The following is a 24,578-nucleotide window of genomic DNA, read 5'->3' as shown; positions in this document are numbered from 1 at the left end:
GGCCACCCTCACAGATTTCTGAAGGTTTCTGGTGCATGTTCTCTAGCAGGATAACATAGAACCAAGTAGTGGGCATGCTGGCCGCTAGATGGAGATGACCATCACTACTGTATATTCCACTTAAGTAGGTTACAGCAAACATTTTACGAACTTACAAAATGATAGAAAATTAGCTTTTAAGACAAACTAATGGGAACCTGATGTCTATGGTTTATGTACTTTAAGTTGTCATTGGGTATATTACATTAATACAGTATTTTTTCTATGGAGTCTTTAAAGCGGAGTTTCATCCATTTTTACGATTTCCTTTCATCTACATTGCTATATGCAGTGCATTTATAAATGGCTAGACTCTTTTTTTCTTTTTTTTTAATGTCTAAATACCTGATCTAGAGCTGTGTATGTGGCACTTCCAGTCCAGCCACCTAGGCGTCGTTGTCATAAGGAGATTTCCTTGGACTCCTGGGATATCGGCAACATCTATCCCAGGAGTCCATGGGAATTGTCTAATACTGAAATATCATGTTATTTCAAGAGTGGAAATGATGCAATAGGGAGAGATTGCCACAACGGGGTGGGAACTTCCACCGCCACTGCCATTGCTATGGTAACCTGTCATGAAGAAACTGCACCACGCAGTGTCATTACTACGCAGGAGGGAAAGCAGGGGGTGCATGCTGGGTAGCCAGCTGCACAGAATCCCAGAAATAATCACAAGCAGGCTTCAGATGCTTCACAACCTGAATAGACCCTGCCTACTTCTGAGATATGGTAACATTTTTCCTAATTTTAAAGAAAGCAGGAACACATTAACATTATTCAAATCTGAAGTTGAAGTTTTAACAATCACACTTTTATGTAAAGTTTTCATTTCTTTGAGCGGATTTTTTTTTTTCTTTTGTAAACAATTTAGGAAAGCTTCAAATGTAATTTTTGGTTTCAATTCTTTTTATGGTTTTCCGAGAGATAAATAAATAGGCTCGTAGTCTGCCCACGCAGGGGCTCAAATGTATAAGCATATACAAAAACAACTAGCATAAACCATGTAAACAACAGCATTATTCCAAATAACGGAGCAGCAGGCGAGGTCAATGTAGTGGAATCCCTGAGGCTGAAATGCTGCCATCCCAGAGCAGATGTACTTGAAGGCCCTAATGGAAAGAAGCAGAAGGGAGAAGAAAGAGGAAAAATGGGGGAGGGAGAGAAGGAAGGCAAGAAGAGGGGGAAAGGAAACCGGACTTCTCGAACTCTGATACGCCGCAGATAGCAGTTACAGATGGCTAGAGCAGACAGGGTGATTTGTGGGAAACGAGTAAGATCTATGGTTCCCAGATCTTGAGAAATTTGAGGTGTGAATTGTTCAAAATACTGGACATTTGCTTGTTAAGCATCAGAGCAGTCATATATGCCTTCACACCTTCAAAAAGGCAACAGATGGGGTCTTCCAGGCTTGGGCAATGGTCCGCTTGGCTGAGATAAAAAGGTAGGAAACCAATTTTTGTTGATGAGCGTATAGGCAGGGTATGGGACAATGCAGTAGGGCCAATTTGGCATCTTTGGGAACCGTCAGGTGGAATAGGATCTGTAGTAGGCCAAATACCCTGGACCAGAACCCCACCAGTTGCGAATAGGACCACCAGATGTGTAGCACATCTCCCCGCTGGCCACAATTTCTAAAGCATCTGTTGCTACATCCAGAATAGGCTTGCACAACCCAGGCAGGGACCCTAGGTCATTGTCATTTTTTTTTTAGTATCATATCACTATTATTCTGATCAGTTGTCGTGGGGCCCTTAAATGGCGTTGGGCCCATAGGCCAGTGCCTAGTCTGCCTATTTGGTAATTCAGCACTGTTCAAAATTATGAGCCAAGTAGTTGTTTCCTAAATTCATAATTCAAGTACTGAATTTTGGGAAACCTGAAAAAAAAAAGTCCTTTCTTCAGCAGTGTGATTTTAAGAAAAGGAGAGATCAGAAGAGGAGCCTCTACAGTTGCTCCATATAATACAGATATGGATTGATCAAATACTTTTTGTATTTCGGACAACATTCTCTATTCTGTAGTTCAGAAGTATAATATAAGAAAAATATGTATTGGGGGAGCCAAGAGATACAATGTTATTATGGATTATTTCTGGTGAAGCTAGGTAAACTGGCTCTGAAAGTATGACAATGATCTCGCATGCATATTGGCAGAAAGTCCCACAGGCAACTTTTTTAAATTAATTATTGCATTTAATGTTATGCTGTGGCACTGCCAAATGTTTGTGCATTTGGTCACTTTTAATTTTAGGTCTGACTCAATGTAAATAAATAAATAAAAAGCAGGAGAGAAGCCCTGATGAAACCAGTCAGTCGTTCGTACATTCTCAGTCTATGCCATGCATGATTGGTGGGGCAGTGAAGTCAAGACCTACTCAGCTTTGCTGTAGATTACTGTCCAAAAATATAGTGAGTCTGTATGAATTAGCAGACTCTGAGGTGAGGAGAGAAGAGAACAAGAAGGCACTTCTAAGTGCAGTAAATCCAGAACTTTTAATAAAGAATGGTTGCAAACACTTACAAGGGTGATAAAATAATAGCTGCTGCCACAGTGGGCTGACACACAGTGAAAAGAGCCTCGCAGAGACGTACAGTTCTGTTCAAAATAATAGCAGTCAGACATCACTAACCTGATCAATCACTGTTTTTGGTAGAAATTATATTTCTACATGGCAAAAAATTTACTAGCAGGTGTAGTAGAGTAATAGAAATCCAACAGACAAACATAACATGCATGCTGCTGAATCTGTAACTGAATCACTACTTGAAAGGGGCATGTTCAAAATAATAGCAGTGTGGAGTTCTATTAGTGAGGTCATTTGAAAAACAGGTGGCAATTATTGCCCTTATTTAAGGAAGGAAGGCAGCAAATGTTGTACATGCTGGTTACAGTGCATCGCTCTCTGAAATTCTGAGGAAAATGGGTTGTTCCAGACATTGTTCAGAAGAACAGAGTACCTTGATTAAAACGTTGATTGGAGAGGGGAAAACATATAAAGAAGTGCAGAAAATGATAGGCTGCTCAGCTAAAATGATCGCAAATACTTTAAAATGGCAACCAAAACCTGAAAGACGTGGAAGAAAGTGAAAAACTACCATTCGAATGGATAGCAGAATAGCCAAAATGACAAGGACTCAGCCAACAATCAGCTCCAGGAAGATCAAAGAAGGTCTAAAGTTACCTGTGAGTACTGTTACAATTAGAAGACGCCTATGTGAAGCCAAGCTATCTACAAGAAGCCCCCGCAAAGTCCCACTGTTGAAAAAAAGACATGTGTTGAAGAGGTTACAATTTGCCAAAGAGCACATTGACTGGCCTAAAGAGAAATGCCGCTACATTTTGTGGACTGATGAAAGTAAGATTGTTCTTTTTGGGTCTAGTGGCCGGAGACAGTTTGTCAGACAACCCCCAAACACTGAATTCAAGCCACAGTACACTGTGAAGACAGTGAAGCATGGTTGCGCAAGCATCATGATATGGGGATGTTTCTCATACTACGGTGTTGGGCCTATTTATCGCATACCAGGGATCATGGATCTGTTTGAATACATCAGAATACTTGAAGAGGTCATGCTGCCTTATGCTGAAGAGGAAATGCCCTTGAAATGGGTGTTCCAACAAGACAAAGACCCCAACACACCAGTAAACGTGCAACATCTTGGTTCCAGACCAACAAGTTTGATGTTATGGAGTGGCCAGCCCAATCCCCGGATCTTAATCCAATAGAAAACTTGTGGGGTGACATCAAAAATGCAGTTTCTGAGGCAAAACCAAGAAATAGAGAAGAACTGTGGAATGTAGTCCAATCATCCTGGGCTGGAATACCTGTTCACAGGTGCCAGAAGTTGGTTGACTCCATGCAACACAGATGTACAGCAGTTCTCAGAAACAGTGCTTATACAACTAAATATTCATTAAGTGATTCAAAGGAAAGCAAAATCTTCAAACATTTTTCAGTTTATATAGTGAATGTTTGAGTTTGTAAAGAAGAATACAAACACTGCTATTTTTTTGAACCGTCTAATATTCACTTTTCTTAAATTTTTTTAGAGGAACAACACAAATTTGTTATATTTTTGTTCATGTTTTGATTTGGAATAGAATGTGTAGTGTTCCCAATGCATTTGTGTGTATGGAAATAAAAGCTATTAGAAGGATTTTGAGCTTTATTCACTTTTTTCAACACACTATTATTTTTGAACACAACTGTACATCTGAGGATCCTATTATCTTATCACTCTTGTAAGTGTTTGTAACAGTCCTTTATTAAAAGTTCTGGATTTACTGCACTTAGAAGCGCCTTTTTCTTCTCTTCTCTTCTTACAAAATGCAGCAACATCCACACACGTAGGACACCCAGCATGGTTTATTCTTCTAAAGCAAACTACACCTTTGCACACTGGTACTGACTAGTATTCCAATGTCTCTCTCGGTTTCTCTCCTTCACTCAGTGACCCCATTGCGGATAGGCAGGAGTGGAGCAAATAAGGATGCTGTGCAAGAACCCAACATTCTCCTTATCAACCGAAGACATCAATAGTTGTTAGGACACTGTGAGTTGGAAAGCTGTAATGGTGTACACAGGTGAAAACTTGTGTCTCTGTAACCAAAAAGGAAGGCTTGATCCACCCACAGACTTGTATAAAATTTAGGGGCAATTTCTACATTTTGCCAAGGCAAAGTGTCTTCAGTGATTAAAAAATAAACAGACAGTGGGTCATAAATACCTTAGTAGGAAGTAGGTTGATTACACATTCCTGATAGACTGGTTATCAGCCAAGACTCTAAGGCCTCGTTTCAATGAGTTTTATATACCTTGCAGATTCCTGCACAGAAAAAAATCTGCATGTGATACCAGTGTTGTGGTGTGAACAGGGCACATAGAGGACAATTGATTTTGTTCTACTCTTGCAGAACATGTGCAGAAAAACTGATGTCTTTGCACCATTGTGTGAATGTGCACTAAAACGTCAACATGTTTCATAACTTCTGAAATTATGACAGCACAGGCAGAATAAAGTCATATTCATCTTCATCAGTTATTGGGTATCATTTTGAACCCAAACACCCCTATGCTATGAGATACCAGAGTGGATTCGACCTTCACACCCCTCCTATGAGAAGTAAATGTCCGAGAGCGGACATATCCATATCGAAGCCAATTTCATGCTGGAAAATAACCTGCAAGTTAGTCTGTAAATGGTAGGTATTCAGAAATATGAATACTTATATAAAACTGTATTTGGGACTTGGTCATAAACAGGTAACTGTCCAGCAACCACCCCTTAAACTGACTGATTGGTCAGATGGCCTCAACACCCCTTTGATAGCACAGAAAAGGGGAATGCCAGGACACTTTGACAGCTCTCGTTTTAACATCAAATTAAGGAACATCTAACTGGACTTGAGAAAGTCACTGTACTGTTTTTGATCAATTGAACTCTGCTAAAACCAAAGACTTTGCAAGTACAATTGTGCTCAAAAGCTTGCATACCCTGGCAGAAATCGTGACATTTTGGCACTTATATTGAAAATATGACAGATCATGCCAAAAAAACTGTCTTTCATTTAAGGATAGTGATCACATGAAGCCATTTATTATCACATGGTTGTTTGGCTCCTTTTTAGACAATAATGATAAATGAAATCACCCAATGAAAGCACCCTGATCACAAAGTTTACATACCCTGGAATGTTTGGCCTTGGTGCAGACATAAGATGACCCACACAGGTTAAAATGGCAATTAAAGATTAGTTTCTCACATCTGTGGCTTTTTAAATTGCAATTAGTGTATAAACAGTCAATGAGTTTGGTAGCTCTCAGTGGATGCACTGAGCAGGCTAGATACTGAGCCATTGGGAGCAGAAAAGACCTGCTTAACAAGGAAATGGAACTTTATACAGATGGAAAAGAATATAAAAAAATCCAAAGCCTAGAATATGCCAGTCAGTACTGTTCAATCACTTATTAAGAAGTGAAAAGTTTGAGGATCTCTCAAAACCAAGCCAAGGTCAGGTAGACCAAAAAAGATAGCAGCCACAACTGCTATAAGAACTGGTCAGGATACAAAGAAAAACTCACAGGTAACCTCAGGAGAAATACAGGCTGCTCTGGAAAAAGACAAGACTTTTTTTTTGGGGGGGGGGGGGGAAGGGGGGAGAGCACATTACGACAATACTTGAACAAAAATTAGCAGTGTAGTCGAGTTACCACAAAGAAGCTTTTACTGTGCCAATGCCACAAAAGAGCCCAGTGAGGAGTGTCAATGTGTTATCAGGGATATCGGGAATGGCTTTTTTGTGCCATTGGCGCAGTAAAATTTAACATAGCTTAATCTAAATAATCCAAAAAGAGTATAATTTTGGTTCCATGATTTACTTACACAGCCATGATGTATATTTAGAGTTTTTTCCAATTTAAGTTTTTGAACAAATTCTCTTCGTCCTGTTGGAAAATGAAAAACAAGGCTGAAGAAAAAAAAAAAATAACCAATGGAACTTTTATTAAACAGTTTTTCAAAATAAAAGCCACAAATCCCAATGTAACACACACACACACACACACACACACACACTACATGTGTTCATCCCTTGTGATAGTTATAAAGTTGATCCAAAAAAAAAAAAAAAAAAAAAAGTACAAACATCAGAACGAAAGCAATAATTCTAGCACCAGACCTTCTGTTTAACTCTAAACTTGGTAACCCATAAAGGCTTTCAATGTGTTGCCTATGGATAATTTCATGTAAATTATCGCATGACATGTTAGGTATTCATTTACACGACATAACATCCTCTTATTTTTTACCAAAAATTTTGGTATTATATGGTGTTTGTGTGCACTAAAATTCATTAAAGTGTATTTTTCAGCACAGTGGCTAAATGATTAGCGTTTGATAAACCGCTGACCAAAATTGCAAGAACCACCATTTCATTCTCCAGGGCCTCCGCATTCATAAAGTATATGTTTGGGTGTTTTAAGCTATTTTCTAGCAAAAAATGTTGTTTATATGTATGTGAGCAATGGCAGAATTGACCTGGTAGGCAAGTGGTTAAAGATGGACCCTAAAACTTTATTTAGAAAGACACAATAGGTACATCTGAATGCAAACAAACGTGTCTCAGGTGCAGCTGAGGAATACATCGTTTGAGTGCAGGTCCCTAATTGGGAACCTAATTACCACAGATATTACATGCAATACATTTCTGCACCCATTCCCTGTTGATTTTGTTCTGATAAGAGATGAGCTCAGGCGGGATCAGACATGAGTCCGACCCTGCCTGAACTATCCTGCCAGAAAACTGTCATTGCAGACAGCCAAAACATAACTGTTGAAGGCATTCCCCACCCTGTTGTTGCACATATATATGCCCCTTGTATATATGGGGCTGCAGGGCATGGAATGCTTCTGCAACTGATTGGATAGCTGCAGTGACAGCTTCCACAAAGGATAGCTCAGGCAGGTATGAACTTGTGTCCAAACATGCCTGTGCTCATCCCTACTTCTGATAGAAACCTCGCTATTGCCATCCCATAATAAACAGCCATTCTGTGTATCAGGTAAACTCTCAATCTGCCTGTGCCTATGACGTCCAGTGTTAAGGAGGCTAAGGAGAGCCAACCATGGACAGAGGGGTCACTCCGAGAATGAGAAGAATGAAAGAAAAGGCATCAGGGGTGGATAAGCCAAATCAACATAACCCCGCTTTTCCAAGGGTGACTTCAGAACCCACTTGAGGGGATGTACTCTAATTCCAGGCTATCTTTGTAGTAAATTATACAACTGTCATGTTTAGTATGTAAAAAGGGATTGGATCTGTGTAGTTTTAGAATATGTGTACATGCTCATTACATATGCATACTCTGCTTCCAATTTTACAGTGATGAACCAAGACACGGTTTCCTTCTTCTCACAATGCAAGCCTATAGGTTGGCTAAATTAAGCACACCCTGTATTTAAATGCTGCCTAATCATTATTTTGCTATTCAAATAACAAAAATTTAGAAAAGCAAAAACAAACATTTTAAAGTTGCTTTTAACCACTTCCCGACCGGCCGTTGTATATAAACGGCCGGACGGTGGCAGTGCAGGGTCGGGTGGCCGTTTATAAACGGCCTCCCCGCACCCTGCTTGTGTGCGCTCCCTGGAAGCACGCAGCACCGCGATCCGGTGCCCGCTGTGTCCTCCAGACACAGTGAAACACCGATCGGCAGATGGGACCTCTGTATGAGGTCCCGATCATGTGATTGGCCAATCAATGATCACATGCAAAGTACTAAGCAAGATGTCACTTGTGACATCATTGCTTACTACGTGTGAAATCTGTGAATGATCACAGAGGTCACATGGTACAAGGCTATTCACAACAGCCTTGTACCATGTGACAAGCTGTGACCAATCACAGCTCACTCAGTACTTCTCAATGACTGCAAGAATGCAGACAGAGAGAAAGAGAAATGATTGCTTTTACATCCTATACGGGTGTAAAAGCAATCAGTGTAAAAAAAAAAAAAAAATCTTCATCACACTGTACTGCTAGGGTGACAGTATGTAAAACAAAAAAATACAAATAAAAAATATAAAAAATTAAAATAAAAATGTAAAAACAAAAATGTTTAAAAATTATAATTTTTGGTTATAAACTAATTTGGATTTTTTTTACTAAAAAGATAACGGAATACATTTTGGCCAAGATTTATGATGAAAGATTTGCAAAATTTTATTACAAAAAACACTTTTCAAAATTTTTGGACTTTTTCATTTACATAGCAAAAAAAATTAAAATCCCAGCGGTGAATAAATACCACCAAAATAAAGCTTTATCTGTCTTAAAAAAATGGTAAAAAATTCATATGGGTACAATGTTGCATGACCACGCAATTGTCATTCAAAGTGTGATAGCGCTGAAAGCTGAAAATTGTCAGGAAGGGGGTAAAACTGTCCGGTCTGGAAGTGGTTAAGCATTGCAAAAATTACAAATACACTAAGTTTTTTTCAGTACAAATTCAGTAAAATGTTGTTTGGCTTTACATACCCAAATAGTTGATACGGATAACACTGGGTTCATCCAATCCAAGTGCACGTTTTCGTACATCCCACAGGAGGTTAGTACAGCAATGGGACATAGTCCAAGCGCTGTCACGCCTTTAAGATAGCTCTTTCAACTACAAGGAAAAAAAATAAATGGTTGTAACCAGATAAAAACAGATGTGAGCCCTGCTTGTTTTCACTTAAAAAAAAAAAAAAAAAAAAAAACTCTGTAATCCACACGGTGAACTCAAGACAGAAATGCACTTATGTAAACTTTTAAAATTTGCCATATAGCTGCTAACAGTAAAATATTTTAAAATGGACACGATCACCAAAATATGGAAAATACACCATTTCAGATTTATTTAATGTGTAAACCAAGTATTAAAGTTTATTTTGCGCATGTGCTTCCCAATTGTAGAAAACAAAGTCAGGTGTTTCTGGATCTCATCATGTGATAGCCACCAAATCTTCCTCCCACATTTCAATCCCTGTTTATCACTTAGGACTGCAACAAAAGCAACCCACAACAATCCAACTGTGGATAGACATGCAGATGATATCAAACTGCTGATTTTTCTGTTGATAAATATTTCACTCTTTAGTACCAGATTAGCTTTTGGGAGAACAATGGTGATCAGTTGAGAAAATTCAACATAGCATGTCAACAGAACAGAGAGATCCTGCATATGATTTACCAATCCAACAATTACTGCCCGATTAAGCAGAGAAAAATCTAATTTCTGCCGGCAGCTTAATCCTCGCCACACACGAGCCAACAACTACAAGCGTTGCTCCCAATTTCAGCCATCACTTAAAAGCGGTAATAAACTCAAAACCAAAAATGTAATATATTGCAGCTTACCAATCATTAGATGTGGTGGCTGCATCAGTTTTCTTTTCTTTGGCTTTTTTTCCCTCTGTTTTCACCTGGTGATCTGGCCAGTAACACACCTACTGTATTAGTGAGACACCACTTTGGAGGAATGAGCCAGGACACAGCAGACAGCGGCATTATCAGTCTGGGGAGGATGGGAGTGTTAAATGTATTAGCAGATTGGAATACAAATAACAAATTGAAGCCAAACTTCAGGTCACTCTTTATAATCAGTTACAGCAAACATTTTTTTTCCTTTAGGGATAAAGGTTTTACATGAATAAATAAAAGCTGATCATTTTAATCAACCCCTGCCAGTGGTAAATGGATGGTCTCATCCATGTAAACTGATACATTCTGTGGGAGAGCTTGAACTTCTGAAAATCAGCAGACTTCCTGGCTGAATCACCTGATGAAAAAAAAAAAGCCAAAAAAAGGAAACACAACACTTGAAGACCAGGCCTTTTCTGACACTTTGTTTACAAGTAAAAAAAAAATCTATTTTTTGCTAGAAAATTACTTAAAACCCCATATATGACATACTTTTTTCAGCAGAGGCCCTAGAGAGTGAAACGGTGGGTTTTGCAATTTTTTATGTCACAGAGTATTTGCGCAGTGGGTTTTTTTAACACATTATTTTGAAATAAATACTTTAATGAATTTTAAATGCACACAAACACAATATAATATCCAATTCTCTGTACAAATATAAAAGATGGTACGACACTGAGTAAATAGATACCCAACATGTCACACTTTAAAACTGCACTTGCTTGTGGAATGGCGACAAATTACGTCATCATAGGCAACGCTTTAAAAGCCTTTACAGGCTACCAGTTTAGAGCTACAGAAGAAGTCTGGTGTTAGAATTATTTATTTTGTGCCGACATTCACTGCAATACCTCACATCTGGTGTGATCACTGTTTATGTACGTGACTAACGCCTGCGATAGGGTGGGGGGGAGTGCTTTAACTTTTTTTTTTTTTACATTTTTAGACTATTTCTTTACATTTTTTATTTTATCATTTCTACTGCTGTCACCAGAAACATCCATTATGACAAGCAATAGGCAGCGACAGGTACTCGGGTCTATTAGGGGTTGGTGGTCCCTTTCGGCCACCTGTAAAAGCCATTCAGCCATCCCAGTACAACCGCTTACCGCCAAATGATGTACATGTACGTGCTTTGGCGTCAAGTGGCTAATATAGCCATCACATCTAAGAACTGGTAAGCTTCAATATAAGAAAGGTTTGCTTCTGGGTTTAATACCGCTTTAAGGATATTGGGCTTTTTCTAATCTGTAGATTTACCAAATCGTTTCAATGGAAAAGAGTGAAGGACCAGAACTACTAAGCCTGCAAAACAGTCTAAAAACCCACCTTGTTTATCTTGCCAGACATGTGCCATGCCAATCAGAGCAGAGTTACACCACTGCTAATACCCTTACTAAAAGGTTTCGTAGCATGAAATCCACCCTTGTATAAGGGACATCAATTAACCTACTCACTATCTCTGCCCCGCCCTAAGCTGTATACCATCGGTTTCAAGAACCTTCTCCTTGATCAGAGGGTTAGACATTCAAATAATCCAGAAACCTCTGCTATTTTTTACCTTTTCATGACCAAAAGGTCATCGGTGCCTAGATGTTCACACTAAATCCAGCAGAGACAGCAAGCCTTGGTTAGAAGTCAACTCTGACTAATTTGCGAACTTTTTTTTTTTTTTTTTTTTTTTTTTTTAAATGGGACAAAAAAAAAAAAACACAACACTTATTTGGTACTTCTTTTTATCAATATCCTGCTCAGATTTGTTTGTTTTTTTAAGACTGTAAAGTCTTTTATATTTCAATCTGTTTATAGTTTTTTTTGGACAAGATAATACAAGCATATGGAATTGAAATGTCAGAATTAATAATTTATTAATGCCAGAATTTAATAAAGAATTAATTTGTTCTCTGCAGTTGTTTCACTGGAATACTTCGCCATTAAGCCTAGAACACACAATCAGAAAATCATTCCAAAAATACTGCTTTTGAAACGTACGTACCATAATCTGATCGTTAAAAAATACATTACTTTTTAATTTTTATTCTGTCGTTCAAGAATTTTCGTAACTTTAGTAACCTCTTCACATTCGATATGAGACTAGCATGCAACAAAAATTAATTCATCCAATATTCTCACAGTGTGTATGGGGGCTTTACAAATTGCTAACTGCATGTAATGTGCTATGTGATAAAATTTCTGATCATTGGTCAGAAACAATTGAGTACTGATGTGATACTTTTTTTATTTGCACTAACATACAATTTTGAGGACAAGCTTTCGGGGTATGTCCCCTTCTTCAAGGTCCAGGCAGTACTACCCTTGAAGAAGGGGATACTCCCCGAAAGCTTGTCCTCAAAATTGTATGTTAGTGCAAATAAAAAAAGCATCACGTCAGTAATCAGTTGTTTCTGTCGCAAGTGCGCTAATATGGCTACAATCACCTCTGATCAATGGTCAAGATTGATTCCCCACGTTAGGCAGACATTCCATTGCAAAATATTAGTGGGATAGAGCAAGCAAAAAAAAAATAGGAAGGTTATGTTCCCTCTGGGTTTGGATGGGGATCAACCAAGCGAGATAGGGGAAAAAAAAAGGGGGAAAGCAGACGTTTAGTGAAATAGAAGAAAGGGGCCATTCCTTTTTGAGTCAGACTCCATGTTTTTATGTTTTATTGAATTTGTTTTGGGTGTTATGTAGAATGCAGTTTACCATCGTTAACCATTATCCAATTCATCTTGAGCCAGTGGTGTAGCAAGGGTTGTCAACACCTGGGGGAAGGCAAGTAATTTGCGTCCCCTAACCTATGGACTTTTAGCACTTCCTCTATTCCTATCCCCCTTTCTTTTTTATTCCATTACTTCTCATCCCTTTTTGGTTTCTCTCTCCTCGTTTCACTTTTCTTTCTCTATCACTCACTTTTTCTATTTCTCTTTCTTTCTCCCTCATTTTCTTTTTCTCTCTTCTTCCGCGTCTCTTCCACGTATTCTTTTTTTCCCTCACACTTTATCCCTCTATTTCTTGTGCTCTCAGTTCTCTTTTCTTTCCCTATTTCTTGGTTTTTGTTTTTTTTCCCCCACCTATCCTTCTAGCTTTCCCGTTCTCTTTATTTATATTGCTTCTTCATTCTCTCCCTTTTTCTCTGTTCCCCTCCCTCCCCTCCCACCGTTATCTCTGTTCCTCTCTCTTTTTATACCTTCTCTTTCTCCCTCTTGTTTTTATCTCTCCCTATACCTCTTTCTTTCCCTTGTTTCTCTTTCTCTCTGGGAAGTGAATAGCTACATGCTCATTTATCATTGAATGCATAAATTAATAAAGTACCACACAAACACACACACAATATGTGTGTAGGTGTACACATGCACTGTATGTATTTACACCTATATGTATATTGCACCCTATTAATGTTGGTCTTTGAGGGGGATCGCAATGTGGAATGTGCCTTGACCATATTCCCCAACCCCTCACCCTTTGTGTGGGTGTGTGCATAGGCAGCCCCTTCTGTAGGTGCCAGGCTTCTCTCTGTTGGAGGATATGTGAGTGCGTTTTTGCTATATATCTCTGAGTGCATTAAAACAGTGTTGCACTATGGAGGTCTGCTTTTTCTTGCATATGCGCCCTGTGTCTGTGTCCGCATTGTGAGGGGAGTGATTTGAGTGGAACTCATTGCCTGGAGGAGGATTAAGTCGGTGGAGGCAGTGGAGGAGGAAAAACCTGGCAGAGATATATTATATATAAAGCTTTGTGACCCGCAAGGGTCGAATGTGGAAGGTGAGGGGGCACTTTGGCTATTATTGAGTGGAGTCACATCAAGATTATCACGAAGAGCACAATTACAGCATGGAGTGAAGTCATTGAACACTTTTATTATTTTGCACAGTGTGGCATCACTAATTATTTCGAATTGATTTTTCATTTAATTGTTTTTGGATATATGTATCACTTTGCACAGTTCAAAAGGCATTAGTTGATTATCACTATACCACCAGGGGGCGTATAATTTATATGTGGGGATGTTGCACTAGATATTTCGTTTAGATGATTTAGTTTTATATTGGGAATAATTTATTAATATTTAGGTAGGAGATAATTTTCACTTTTATATAAGTTGAGCGCTTCACCATTAATATTATATGTAGGAGGGTGTACCTTTTTTGTTTTCTGCCAAGTAAAATCTGAAAAACACAAACCAGAAGAGTTTTTTTTTCTGCCTCTAAACGCAGAGCTTAAAATATGCCTCTAAATTTCCTGATGTGCATGGACACATAGGATAACAATCAGCTGCTTCTAGAGGCAAAACTGCTGTAGAAACAGCATTTTTAAGCCGGTGTGCATGGACCCCAATATTGGGGAGCAGGACAGCACCTCAAGGTAAGCCCATTAAGTGTGGAGACCCCTTGTTGTGCTTTGTGCTGCTTAAGCCATTTGTGCCGCCAGCAGATATGCAAACAGATTAGGTTATTCTAAGCCTCTCAAAGATATGGGAGTGAATAATGTCTTTGTTGGCACAATACCTCGATACCCCATATTTTGTAAAATATTTTGTTCTGTATATTAAGAAATTCCCATCTATTACTGGTAAAGGAAAGGTCTAGAAAGATACAGCAAGTTGATTTACTAAAGGCAAATAAACTGTTTGCTTCAAAAAGGAAAGTTGCAGTTTGCAAGCAATTGTCCCCAGAGCTTAGTGAATGAGGCGATGCTCTGCTGACTGCTAGCATCCAATCATGCACAAACAAAAATACTTTTTTTTTTTTTTAAATTTTAAAAAATTTCCTTGCAAACTGAAATTTCACCACAGTCACTAAGGTGATCGGATCACCGATCGCAGTAAAGAGCAGATGACGTAGGCTCTATTGTGATCAACTGTGTCCAATCACAGATGATCGCATGTAAATAGAAAATGACGGTTATTGGCAGTCCTCTCCTCACGATGACAGCGCATGAGGAGAGGAGAGCCAATAAGCAGCATTCCTCAGAGGGGGCATGTACACTGATCATCAGGGCACTGATGATCAGTGTGGCCCCATAAGTGCCACATACTAGTGCCCATCAGTACACATCAATGCCACATGTTCGTCAGAGTCGCCCAATCAGTGTTTGTCAGAGCCACCCAATCAGTGCCATATATGAGTGCTGCCTTTCAGTGTCCATCAGTGATGCCTGTCAATGCCCACCACTGCAACCTCATTAGCGCACATCAGTGAAGGAGAACAATTACTTATTTACAAAATTTTATAACAGAAACTAAGAAAAAACATTTTTTCAAATTTTTCAGTCCTTTTTATTTTTATTTAGCAAAAATAAAAACCCCAGTGGTGATTAAATACCACCAAAAGAAAGCTCTGTCTAAAAAAATTATAAAAATATTGCTTGGGTACAGTGTTGCATGACCGCTCTATTGTCATAGAGCACCAGTGCTGAAAGCTGCAAATTGGCCTGGGCAGAAAGGGGGTAAAAGTGCCTGGTAGGCAAGTGGTTAAAACATATTTATTATGCAATGGACAGGAAACAAAATACATGAGCAGTTGTCACTTAGTAACAGCTGTTTACAAACAAAGCCATTGGATCTCAGTGCTGTAGCTGACACAGTGATCACATGGTCAGAACTACACTCACAAGTGTCCACTGTTGATATACATTTCTCCTGCACTGTGCAAGGGAATGCTAAAGTGGTATTAAAGGCAAGTCTAAAAAAAAAAAAAAAAAATCACAGAAGCATGTTATACTTACCAGCTCTATGCAGTTTCACACAGAGAAGCCCCTTTCCTTCTCTTCTTGGGTCCCCCGAGAGTGCTCCTGGCCCCTCCCTCCTGCCAAGTCCCCCAGGAGGAAGCAGCTCTGGGTGCTCCAAAGCCGCTGCTGTGTGTCTATTCACACACACACACACAGCTGTGGCTTGACCCCACCCCCTTTCTCCTCATTGGCTCACTGACTGTGATTGACAGCAGTGGGAGCCAACAGCTCCCACTGATGTCTAAGCCAATGAGAAGTGAGAGTCCCCAAAGACCTGAGGCTCTCATGCACACTGCTGAATCGCAGTGAGGCTCAGGTAAGTATTTGGGGCTACTGCACACAGGAGGTTTTTTACCTTCATGCACAGAATGTAACATCAATGCTCAAGGGTAGTGGTCAGAGATAGAGAAGAGGACTTGTAACAAATTTGCTTGCAACAGCACTGTAAGTGGGTTTGAAACGGATAAAGGAGGAGTGGTTCAAAAATGTACCATTATGTTACTGTATAGTGGAGAATGTAAAGCCTCACTTTAAACTATAGCTTACAAGGTTTGCAATTCTCATCTTCTTCTGTATATAAAAGAAAAAATTAAATGCATCTTCTAGAAAGCCAAGAAAAAAAAAATTAGATATAATAACCCACAATTTTTGTTTGGAGCTCCACACAATGTTCGCTCTTTAGCCATTTCTCTTTAAGGAGAAGTTTACAGTCATTAAATTAAAGAAGGATGAACGCACAGGTACAGGAGAAGTCTCTTAAACTTCTGACCTGCATGTACTCCAATAAAATTCAGCCAACACTCCTCCACCAAGCTAAACACAGGGGTTAGCCTTAGATAATAAAGTCCAGAAAAATCACCTTAAAACTATTCTGTTCCCAATGGGACGATGTAGTGATTTGTCCCATCTTCCTAGGTGCCCTGTTTAACTAGCTGCAATGACAGGGCACTCCTTGGCACACAGCCACCTCACATCGCAGCTAGAAAACAGCTACATTGAAAGCAAGTGCCTGTCTCTGGCTCCTCGAACTTGCTTCAGGAAATCACCAGCAAGAGAAAAGCAGAGGGAAGGGAGTCTGACACACCCCACCCCTTCTGCATTCCTTTTGCAGGTGATTGCTTCAGGCAAGTGCTATCAAAGTAGTGGTTTCTTTGCTAGCTGCAGTGTTGTGAAGCTGTGCAACAAGGTCGTACCCTGTATGACATCACAGATAGTGTTACAAGGGAACATAGGAAGATGGGATAAAGTACTAAATGTACTTTGTCCCACGGGGAACCGAATGTAAAAAAAAACACCTAATCACATTTACCAAGCTGGTAAAATAGTCCATTATTCCATATAGCCAGATCCTAACCTTTGCTTGTGCAAGATCAGCCCTCAAAATTTCCACTTGCCCAAGCGCATTGGGCGAGTGGAAATGACGTGAGGGTGAGCAGCACCGGGACTAGGAATGGGGACAGTTACAAGCACAGATCTTCCTGTATGGCTTTCAATGAAGCAGCTGAAAGCCACAGGAGGGAGAGGAGGAGAATTGGCTTCTAGCTGCTGCATTGAAAGCCATACAGAAAGATCATTGCTTGCAACTGTCCCCACCACTGCACCAACGATCCCTGATCGCTCAATTTCTTTCCAGGTCCCCTGTGTGCTCTTCAGTCCCCAGCCCTCCCCCCCCCCCCATCCTCCGCACTAATAGGGGAGGAGAGGAGAGGAGAGAGGCTGGATCTGCTCTGCCTCCCCCTGTGCCTGTCCACACGCCAGTCCTTCCCGGAGAAGGATGTGCAGGTGGGAAATTGTACACAGAGCAGCTGGCAGCTCTGTGATGCTTCTGACTGAGCATGTGAGTCAGGAACCATCTATGCAAGTCCGACCTTCCTTCCACCCCTCCTGCCCTTCATTTCCTCCCTCCCATCTTCCTTTCCTTCCGCCATCCCTCCCTTATTTCCTCCCTCCCCTCCCTCTCTTTCTTTCCTCTTTCTTCCTTCCCTCATTCCTCCCCTCTCTTTTTCCCTCCCCTTCATTCCTCCTTCCTTGCCTTCCTTCCATTCCTCCCTCCCTTCCTTCCTTTATTCTGCATAAACATTTAACAGTGCCATTTTATAAGATAATTTATGAGGGCATAAATAGGGGCGGGGCAGGGTAGGGATTGGGTGGGGAAATTTGTGGCGAGTAACTCCTAAGTGCTGGCTAGTTGCTCAGGACTTGAAAATTTGAGCCATGTGCTAGATTATAATAGATTTAAAGGTCTGAAACTGGCAGATATTCTGTTGGTCCCAGGCATGGTTAACCAAAGATTTCTTCTGCACAGAGGTACTCTATTCATTTTGGTTTACTGCTGCACAAGCCATGTGGGTGGTAGAGGATGTTCGTATGGGCTCTCATCTGGGGGTTCAATTGTACAGCCATGCCAAGGGGTCTTCTCTCCTATAACTGCACATGTCCATATAGTTTTCTAAAAAACAATAGAGCAAAAATCTGCAGCTTCCTCACCAGCAAACGTACAAAGCCCATACCTTAGGGGAATGATGAGGACACTGTATTCCAACAGCCTACACCCCAGGAAGATGAAAAAGCCATAGCATGCATTGCACAAAGCACACAGGGTAGGGAGACAATGAAAACACACATGCATTCTTATACTGACTAGCTGAATAGGCAGGCCACAGCATGAAATCTCACAGTGCCCTTGCCTGGTACAAAACAACTTGGCTAATAGAAGAATGAGAACTTCCATAACCCAAAGTTTAAGCAGAAAACAAGTTCAATGCATGCAACACCTCTGAATCCATAACCTTGTGGAATGATAATGCCATTGCATGCAGGCTTATAGAGCCCAAAACCTAGCAGGATGATTAGATCATAGCACACAGTCTTATGCAGCCCATATGTGGGCAGGACTATTAGGCTCTAGTATACAGGTGAAACTCGAAAAATTAGAATATCGTGCAAAAGTTCATTTATTTCAGTAATGCAACCTAAAAAGGTGAAACTAATATATGAGATAGACTCATTACATGCAAAGCAAGATAGTTCAAGCCATGATTTGTCATAATTGTGATGATTATGGCTTACAGCTCATGAAAACCCCAAATCCACAATCTCAGAAAATGAGAATATTGTGAAAAGATGCAATATTTTAGGCTCAAAGTGTCCCACTCTAATCAGCTGATTAAGCCATAACACCTGCAAAGGGTTCTTGTGCCTTTAAATGGTCTCTCAGTCTGGTTCAGCAGGAATCACAATCATGGAAAAGACTACTGTCCTGACAGTTGTGCAGAAAACCATCATTGACACCCTCCATAAGGAGGGAAAGCCTCAAAAAGGTAATTGCAAAAGAAGTTGCATGTTCCCAAAGTGCTGTATCAAAGCACATTAATAGAAAGTTATGTGGAAGGGAAAAGTGTGGAAGAAAAAGGTGCACAAGCAGCAGGGATGACCGAAGCCTGGAGAGGATTGTCAGGAAAAGGCCATTCAAAAGTGTTGGGGACTTTCACAAGGAGTGGACTGAGGCTGGAGTCAGTGCATCAAGAGCCACCACACACAGACAGATCCTGGACATGGGCTTCAAATGTCGTATTCCTCTTGTCAAGCTGCTCCTGAACAACAAAACGTCAGAAGCGTCTTACCTGGGCTAAAGAAAAACAGACCTGGTCTGTTGCTCAGTGGTCCAAAGTCCTCTTTTCTGATGAGAGCAACTTTTGCATCTCATTTGGAAACCAAGGACCCACAGTATGGAGGAAGAATGGAGAGGCACACACTGCAAGATGCTTGGAGTCCAGTGAGAAGTTTCCACAGTCTGTGTTGATTTGGGGAGCCATGTCATCTGCTGGTGTTGGTCCACTGTGCTTCATTAAGTCCAGGGTCAACTCAGCCGTCTACCAGGAGATTTTGGAGCACTTCATGCTTCCTTCCGCAGACGAGCTTTATGGGGATGCTGACTTCATTTTCCAGCAGGACTTGGCACCTGCTCACACTGCCAAAAGCACCAAAACCTGGTTCAATGACTGTGGCATTACTGTGCTTGATTGGCCAGCAAACTCGCCTGACCTGAACCCCATAGAGAATCTATGGGGCATTGCCAAGAGAAAGATGAGAGACATGAGACCGAACAATGCAGAAGAGCTGAAGGCCGCTATTGAAGCATCCTGGTCTTCCATAACACCTCAGCAGTGCCACAGGCTGATAGCTTCCATGCCACGCCGCACTGAGGCAGTAATTGCTGCAAAAGGGGCCCAAACCAAGTACTGAGTACATATGCATGCTTATACTTTTCAGAGGTCCGATATTGTTCTATGTACAATCCTTGTTTTATTGATTGCATGTTATATTCTCATTTTCTGAGATTGTGGATTTGGGGATTTCATGAGCTGTAAGCCATAATCATCACAATTATGACAAATCACGGCTTGAATTATCTTGCTTTGCATGTAATGAGTCTCTCTCATATATTAGTTTAACATTTTAAGTTGCATTACTCAAATAAATGAACTTTTGCACGATATTCTAATTTTTCGAGTTTCACCTGTATATCCATATGTAACCTGGTACACACCAATGTGAGCCAGGGGAGAAAACCTACCATTCGATGGGGGCTCCCATGTAACAACACCTCCAAAAAGGTACTGTTTCTTTACTACTAGAATCTCAATGTTATTTTTTTTATCATCTACCAAATACAAGACTTTCAGAAGAAGGGTCTAGCTTCAAGGTTTAACAATAGCCTAAAAAAAACTTGAGCTAGGAGTTAAAAAAAAATAAAATAAAATAAAGAATACACGCTAGCTCCAATGTTTGGTGTCATAATTAAACTTTTCAGTCGCAGAAAAGCAGCAGTGTAACTTGAACAAAAACACATCTGGCCCTTACAAACCATTTTAGTGGCATCTTCCACAAGTGCAGCTGTTGAATATTCAGTGTATACTGCTGAAAGCTCCTTGGTTTAAACAGGTAAGATCCAACTCCTTAATATTAGAAAATTGCTGCCATTTTGTATAAAGAAGTTAAGTTGCCCAAATCATGACATTTACTGATGATAGCCTGTTTTTGAATACCTCAGTATTTCAACTCTATAGAATGGGCATCTACGGCATCTATTGAGCATCTTAACCCCATCTCCCTCAAAATAAGTAATATTCTAGAGGCCTACAAGTGCTTCGATGTAATGACTGCATTAAATTTCCTTTTTGAGGCTTTCCCCATTTATGGTGATGTCACCATTCTGTCTCTCCACCCTATCCATTCAATGGGAAAATGCAAAGTGTTTCCTGAATGGTCCCCACGCACAGCCAGGGACCCAGATGCTAGTGGAGATCAATGTAGCAGTGATGCCTACTACAATTATTTTAAGCTTCCATGGGATCCCACAGGTAAGGCATATACATACTTACACTGGTCAAACCTGGATCAATATTACTATGTGAAAGTTGACATACCTGGAAACAATCTTTAAACAAATTTGACTGAAAATATTAATATTTACTTTAAGTGTATCTAATAGCAAGAGTTTTTTTTTAAAGTTTTGGACAAAGTAGGGAAGGATTAAAACTCCTGTTCATTTTAATTTTTGCTGTCTCCATTTCACTGGAATGACTTCCCTTGACTTCCTGTTCTGGAGACACAACAGGAAATTAAACACTTAAGCTACCCATACACTGTAAGATTTTTCCCATTCAGCTCTGCTAAACAGTATAAATAAATGAATCTTTCATAATATGTTCTGACAGCCAGTACCCCAACTGTTAGATGAACAGGGACTACATCCAATCAGATGTAGTCGCTGATTGGGTATTCTAACAATTTTCTGCCCAGGTTCCTATGGCTTTCAATTCGTGGATGCTTGTCAGGAAGGTGCTGGCAGGTCCAATCACACCTCAGATTTTAGCCAGTTCATCAATATTTCTGTGGCCAACTTTACTTGTTACTAAACAAGTGTCCCCATTTGAAGATTCCCCTTTACGGCTGTTCAAGCAACAACCGGTAAATTTTAGTATCCTTTCACACCAGCGTCATCGGTTCCATCAAAGTGCATGAAAAATTAAACTTTTTACATCACTTTGTACATCTGTCTTCAGCGGAGTTCAAATTATTATACAATACATCCATTTTTCATATATCCATGTTTTTAAGTCGATGAAGAAAATAGTTATGGGTAGACAAAAGTGTAAGTAAAACATAAGATGGCATACATTTATGAAAAAAAGTAAACAGCCAGGCCACACCACACACCAACCGCGGTGTTGCAATGCTGCAGCCAGTGTGAACGAGGCCTCAGAGTTTTACAAGTTGCTGGCAGTGAGGCTGGACAGTGCGCCTGTGCCAAATGCCAGGATCTCATGCACTGGGGCTAAACACCCATTGGGCTTAAGGCCTATGTCCACTAAAACAGAAAAGTCCACAAACATTTTCCTCAGACATTTACCAAGACTGGAGCAGCTAGAATGTAGAGGAGTTGTGCATGGCAACCAATCCGTGCTTTCTTCAGTTTCAAAGCTTGATTTAAACAAAGATTAGAAGCCAATTGGTTACAATACACAGCTGCACCAGATTCTGTCTGCACCACTTTCAATAAATTACCCCAATTGTGGATCTGTCTAAAAAACAGACACATCTAGACTGAATGTTTGTTTGCAAGGGCCTATAGGGTTTCCAATTATTTTCAATCCAGATAACAGGACAACCAAATATTGTGAAGCCACCCAATGGGGGCTTTAAAACCATGTCTGTACAATAAGGTCACGGTGGCTGTCTGTTGACTCTGTGTTCTGATCTCCAACATCCAGTTAAACAAGCAGCACAAAAAAAAAAAAAAAAAAAAAAAAAAAAGTGCATCAAGTGCTTGGGCATTAATTTATTTCAGTGGCCAGAAAAATAATTATTCTGGCCACTGAAATTAACGTGATAACACTTGACATGCTTAGCAATAGAACACATTTTAGACACATTTACAAGCATCAAGTGTTTCCAAAATGCTGCTGCTCCTGGACGTGCTGGCAGTGGCTTTTTTTCTGCCTCTACACACCTATGTGTAACATGGAGGGGGTTTTAGAGGCAAAATAGAAAAAAAAAAAAAAAAAAAATACATGTAGTGTGCACAGATCTTAAAGGTTTATGTTATCCTAAATCCCCCCCCATGAGTGGGTTCACATATGTGTATTTTATAAATCATAGGCTATCATTTTCATGTACTTCTTCCATTTGGCCACACAAAGCACAGAAGCTGTGTGTGGTCAGTTTGTATCCTTTTGCTAGCAATTTAGAGGTACAGGACACTGTGCTGACACAAAGCATGCCTGTATTAGGTAGTCTGTGCAGCCACCCCATGACCAATCCCAGCCTGCCTCTTGTACACGCCCATTGCCCCTATGGTGTTTACAGCATGTTTGAGAAGCATTCAGAAAGCATCACTAGCTGCAATGATAGTACAAAAATCCATACAATAGAAAACACAGAGGAGCGATATTTACCACAATGCAAACACGTGTTAATAGCGCATCTTAATGTAATAGGAGCAATAACGGGTTTCCATTAGATCTAAAATGTTAACAGCTTCCCCGTCGCCGTATAGTAAAACTACTGCTACAGGGTAGCAAAGCTGTGCAAAATCACGTACATATACATGATTTTGTATTTCAGGGTAGGGGGCACCTGCACGCCGCCAATGACGGCTACAACTGTTGATCACAGTGTTCTCACCCAACGATCGCCGAAGAACACTGACAGGGGAGAGGCTCTCCAATGTCAGCACCAGCACGCTGCTTTGTATTGCCTTGCCTAGCAGAGCAATACAAAACAGCATCCCTTCCTAGTAAAACAGTACACAGTAAAAACGCACACAGTTAACCCTTTGATCGCCCCAGATGTATATTTATTTCAGGTACTTATATAGCGCCAACAATTTACATATATATTGTACATTCACATCAGTTAACCCTTTCCTTTCATTAGTATAGTGTCAGTGCTTTTTATTAGCACTGATCACTGTATTAGTGTCACTGGGGATATTAGTGACAGTTAGTTCCCCCCCAGTGTCAGAATGCCCACCACAGTCCCGCTATAAGTCGCTGATCGCCACCATTACCAGTATAAAAAACATTTTTTTTTTTTTTTTTTAAATTCCAGTTCATTTAATGCCATTTGTAGACACTATAACTTTCACATAAAGCTATTAATTTACATGAATTTGGATTTTTTTTTAAGCAAAAACATGTAGCAGAATACATTTTGGCCTAAATTCATGACAAAATTTTTTTTTTAACTATGTTTTATAAGTTATTGTTTTTTTTTTTTTTTCAAAATTGTCGGTCTTTGTTTGGAGCCCAAAAAAAAAAAACCTGCACAGGTGATCAAATACCACTGAAAGAACGTTCCATCTGTGGGGGGGGGGAGGGACATAAATTTCATTTGGGTGCAGGGTTGCATGACCGTGCAATTGTCAGTTAAAATAGCGCAGCGCCGTATTGCAAAAATCCTTTGGAGGGCAAGTGGTTAAAGCACATCTAAATGAGCCAAAATAAAACAAAACAACTTGTCAAAACAAGGGTGCTGTCTTTGTAACATTGTATCATTTCTTTAGCGCAGTTCCCTCTCTGCAGTAGCCAATTCATTGGTGGTGAGCACAGGAATCTCCACACAGTGCAGTGATCTCCCTCATGTTATTTCTTCTGGTGGAACATTTTTAACCTATAGAGTTTGGCAATTTTCTCTACTGGTCCAATGTTCTTTAACTCTTGTAGTCAAATGTTCCTGAAGCTGAAATGTTAGGGAATGTTACATTAGCAAAAGTTAAAAGTGATGCCATGAACCAACACATAGCAATTGCCCTAACACCTGGTAAGGAGTCTATTAAACCC

The 24,578-nt window shown here is 40.1% G+C and overlaps 1 protein-coding gene across 7 annotated transcripts in view; it reads right to left on the bottom strand.

Moving 5' to 3' along the window:
• DCAF6 (DDB1 and CUL4 associated factor 6) overlaps positions 1–24,578 on the bottom strand; it is a 144,393-nt gene that overhangs the window by 111,011 nt on the left and 8,804 nt on the right. For 5 of the 7 annotated variants that reach the window (XM_089659188.1, XM_089659192.1, XM_089659193.1 and 2 more), the window contains exons 2-4: positions 9,940–10,096; positions 9,079–9,208; positions 6,426–6,487 (exon numbers count right to left, since the gene is read on the bottom strand). In XM_089659188.1, the coding sequence (XP_089515314.1) occupies positions 6,426–6,487; positions 9,079–9,169 (153 nt within the window). In that variant the 5' untranslated portion in view covers positions 9,170–9,208; positions 9,940–10,096. The remainder of the gene's footprint in view (positions 1–6,425; positions 6,488–9,078; positions 9,209–9,939; positions 10,097–24,578) is intronic. The other 2 variants (XM_089659190.1, XM_089659191.1) reach the window with 1 other exon arrangement.

The sequence above is a fragment of the Staurois parvus genome, unplaced genomic scaffold (assembly GCF_062004578.1).
Source record: "Staurois parvus isolate SC_StPar_1 unplaced genomic scaffold, SC_StPar_1.0 ptg001134l, whole genome shotgun sequence".
In the NCBI taxonomy this organism is placed as follows: domain Eukaryota; kingdom Metazoa; phylum Chordata; class Amphibia; order Anura; family Ranidae; genus Staurois; species Staurois parvus.
This window is presented reverse-complemented; position numbering and strand designations above follow the sequence as displayed.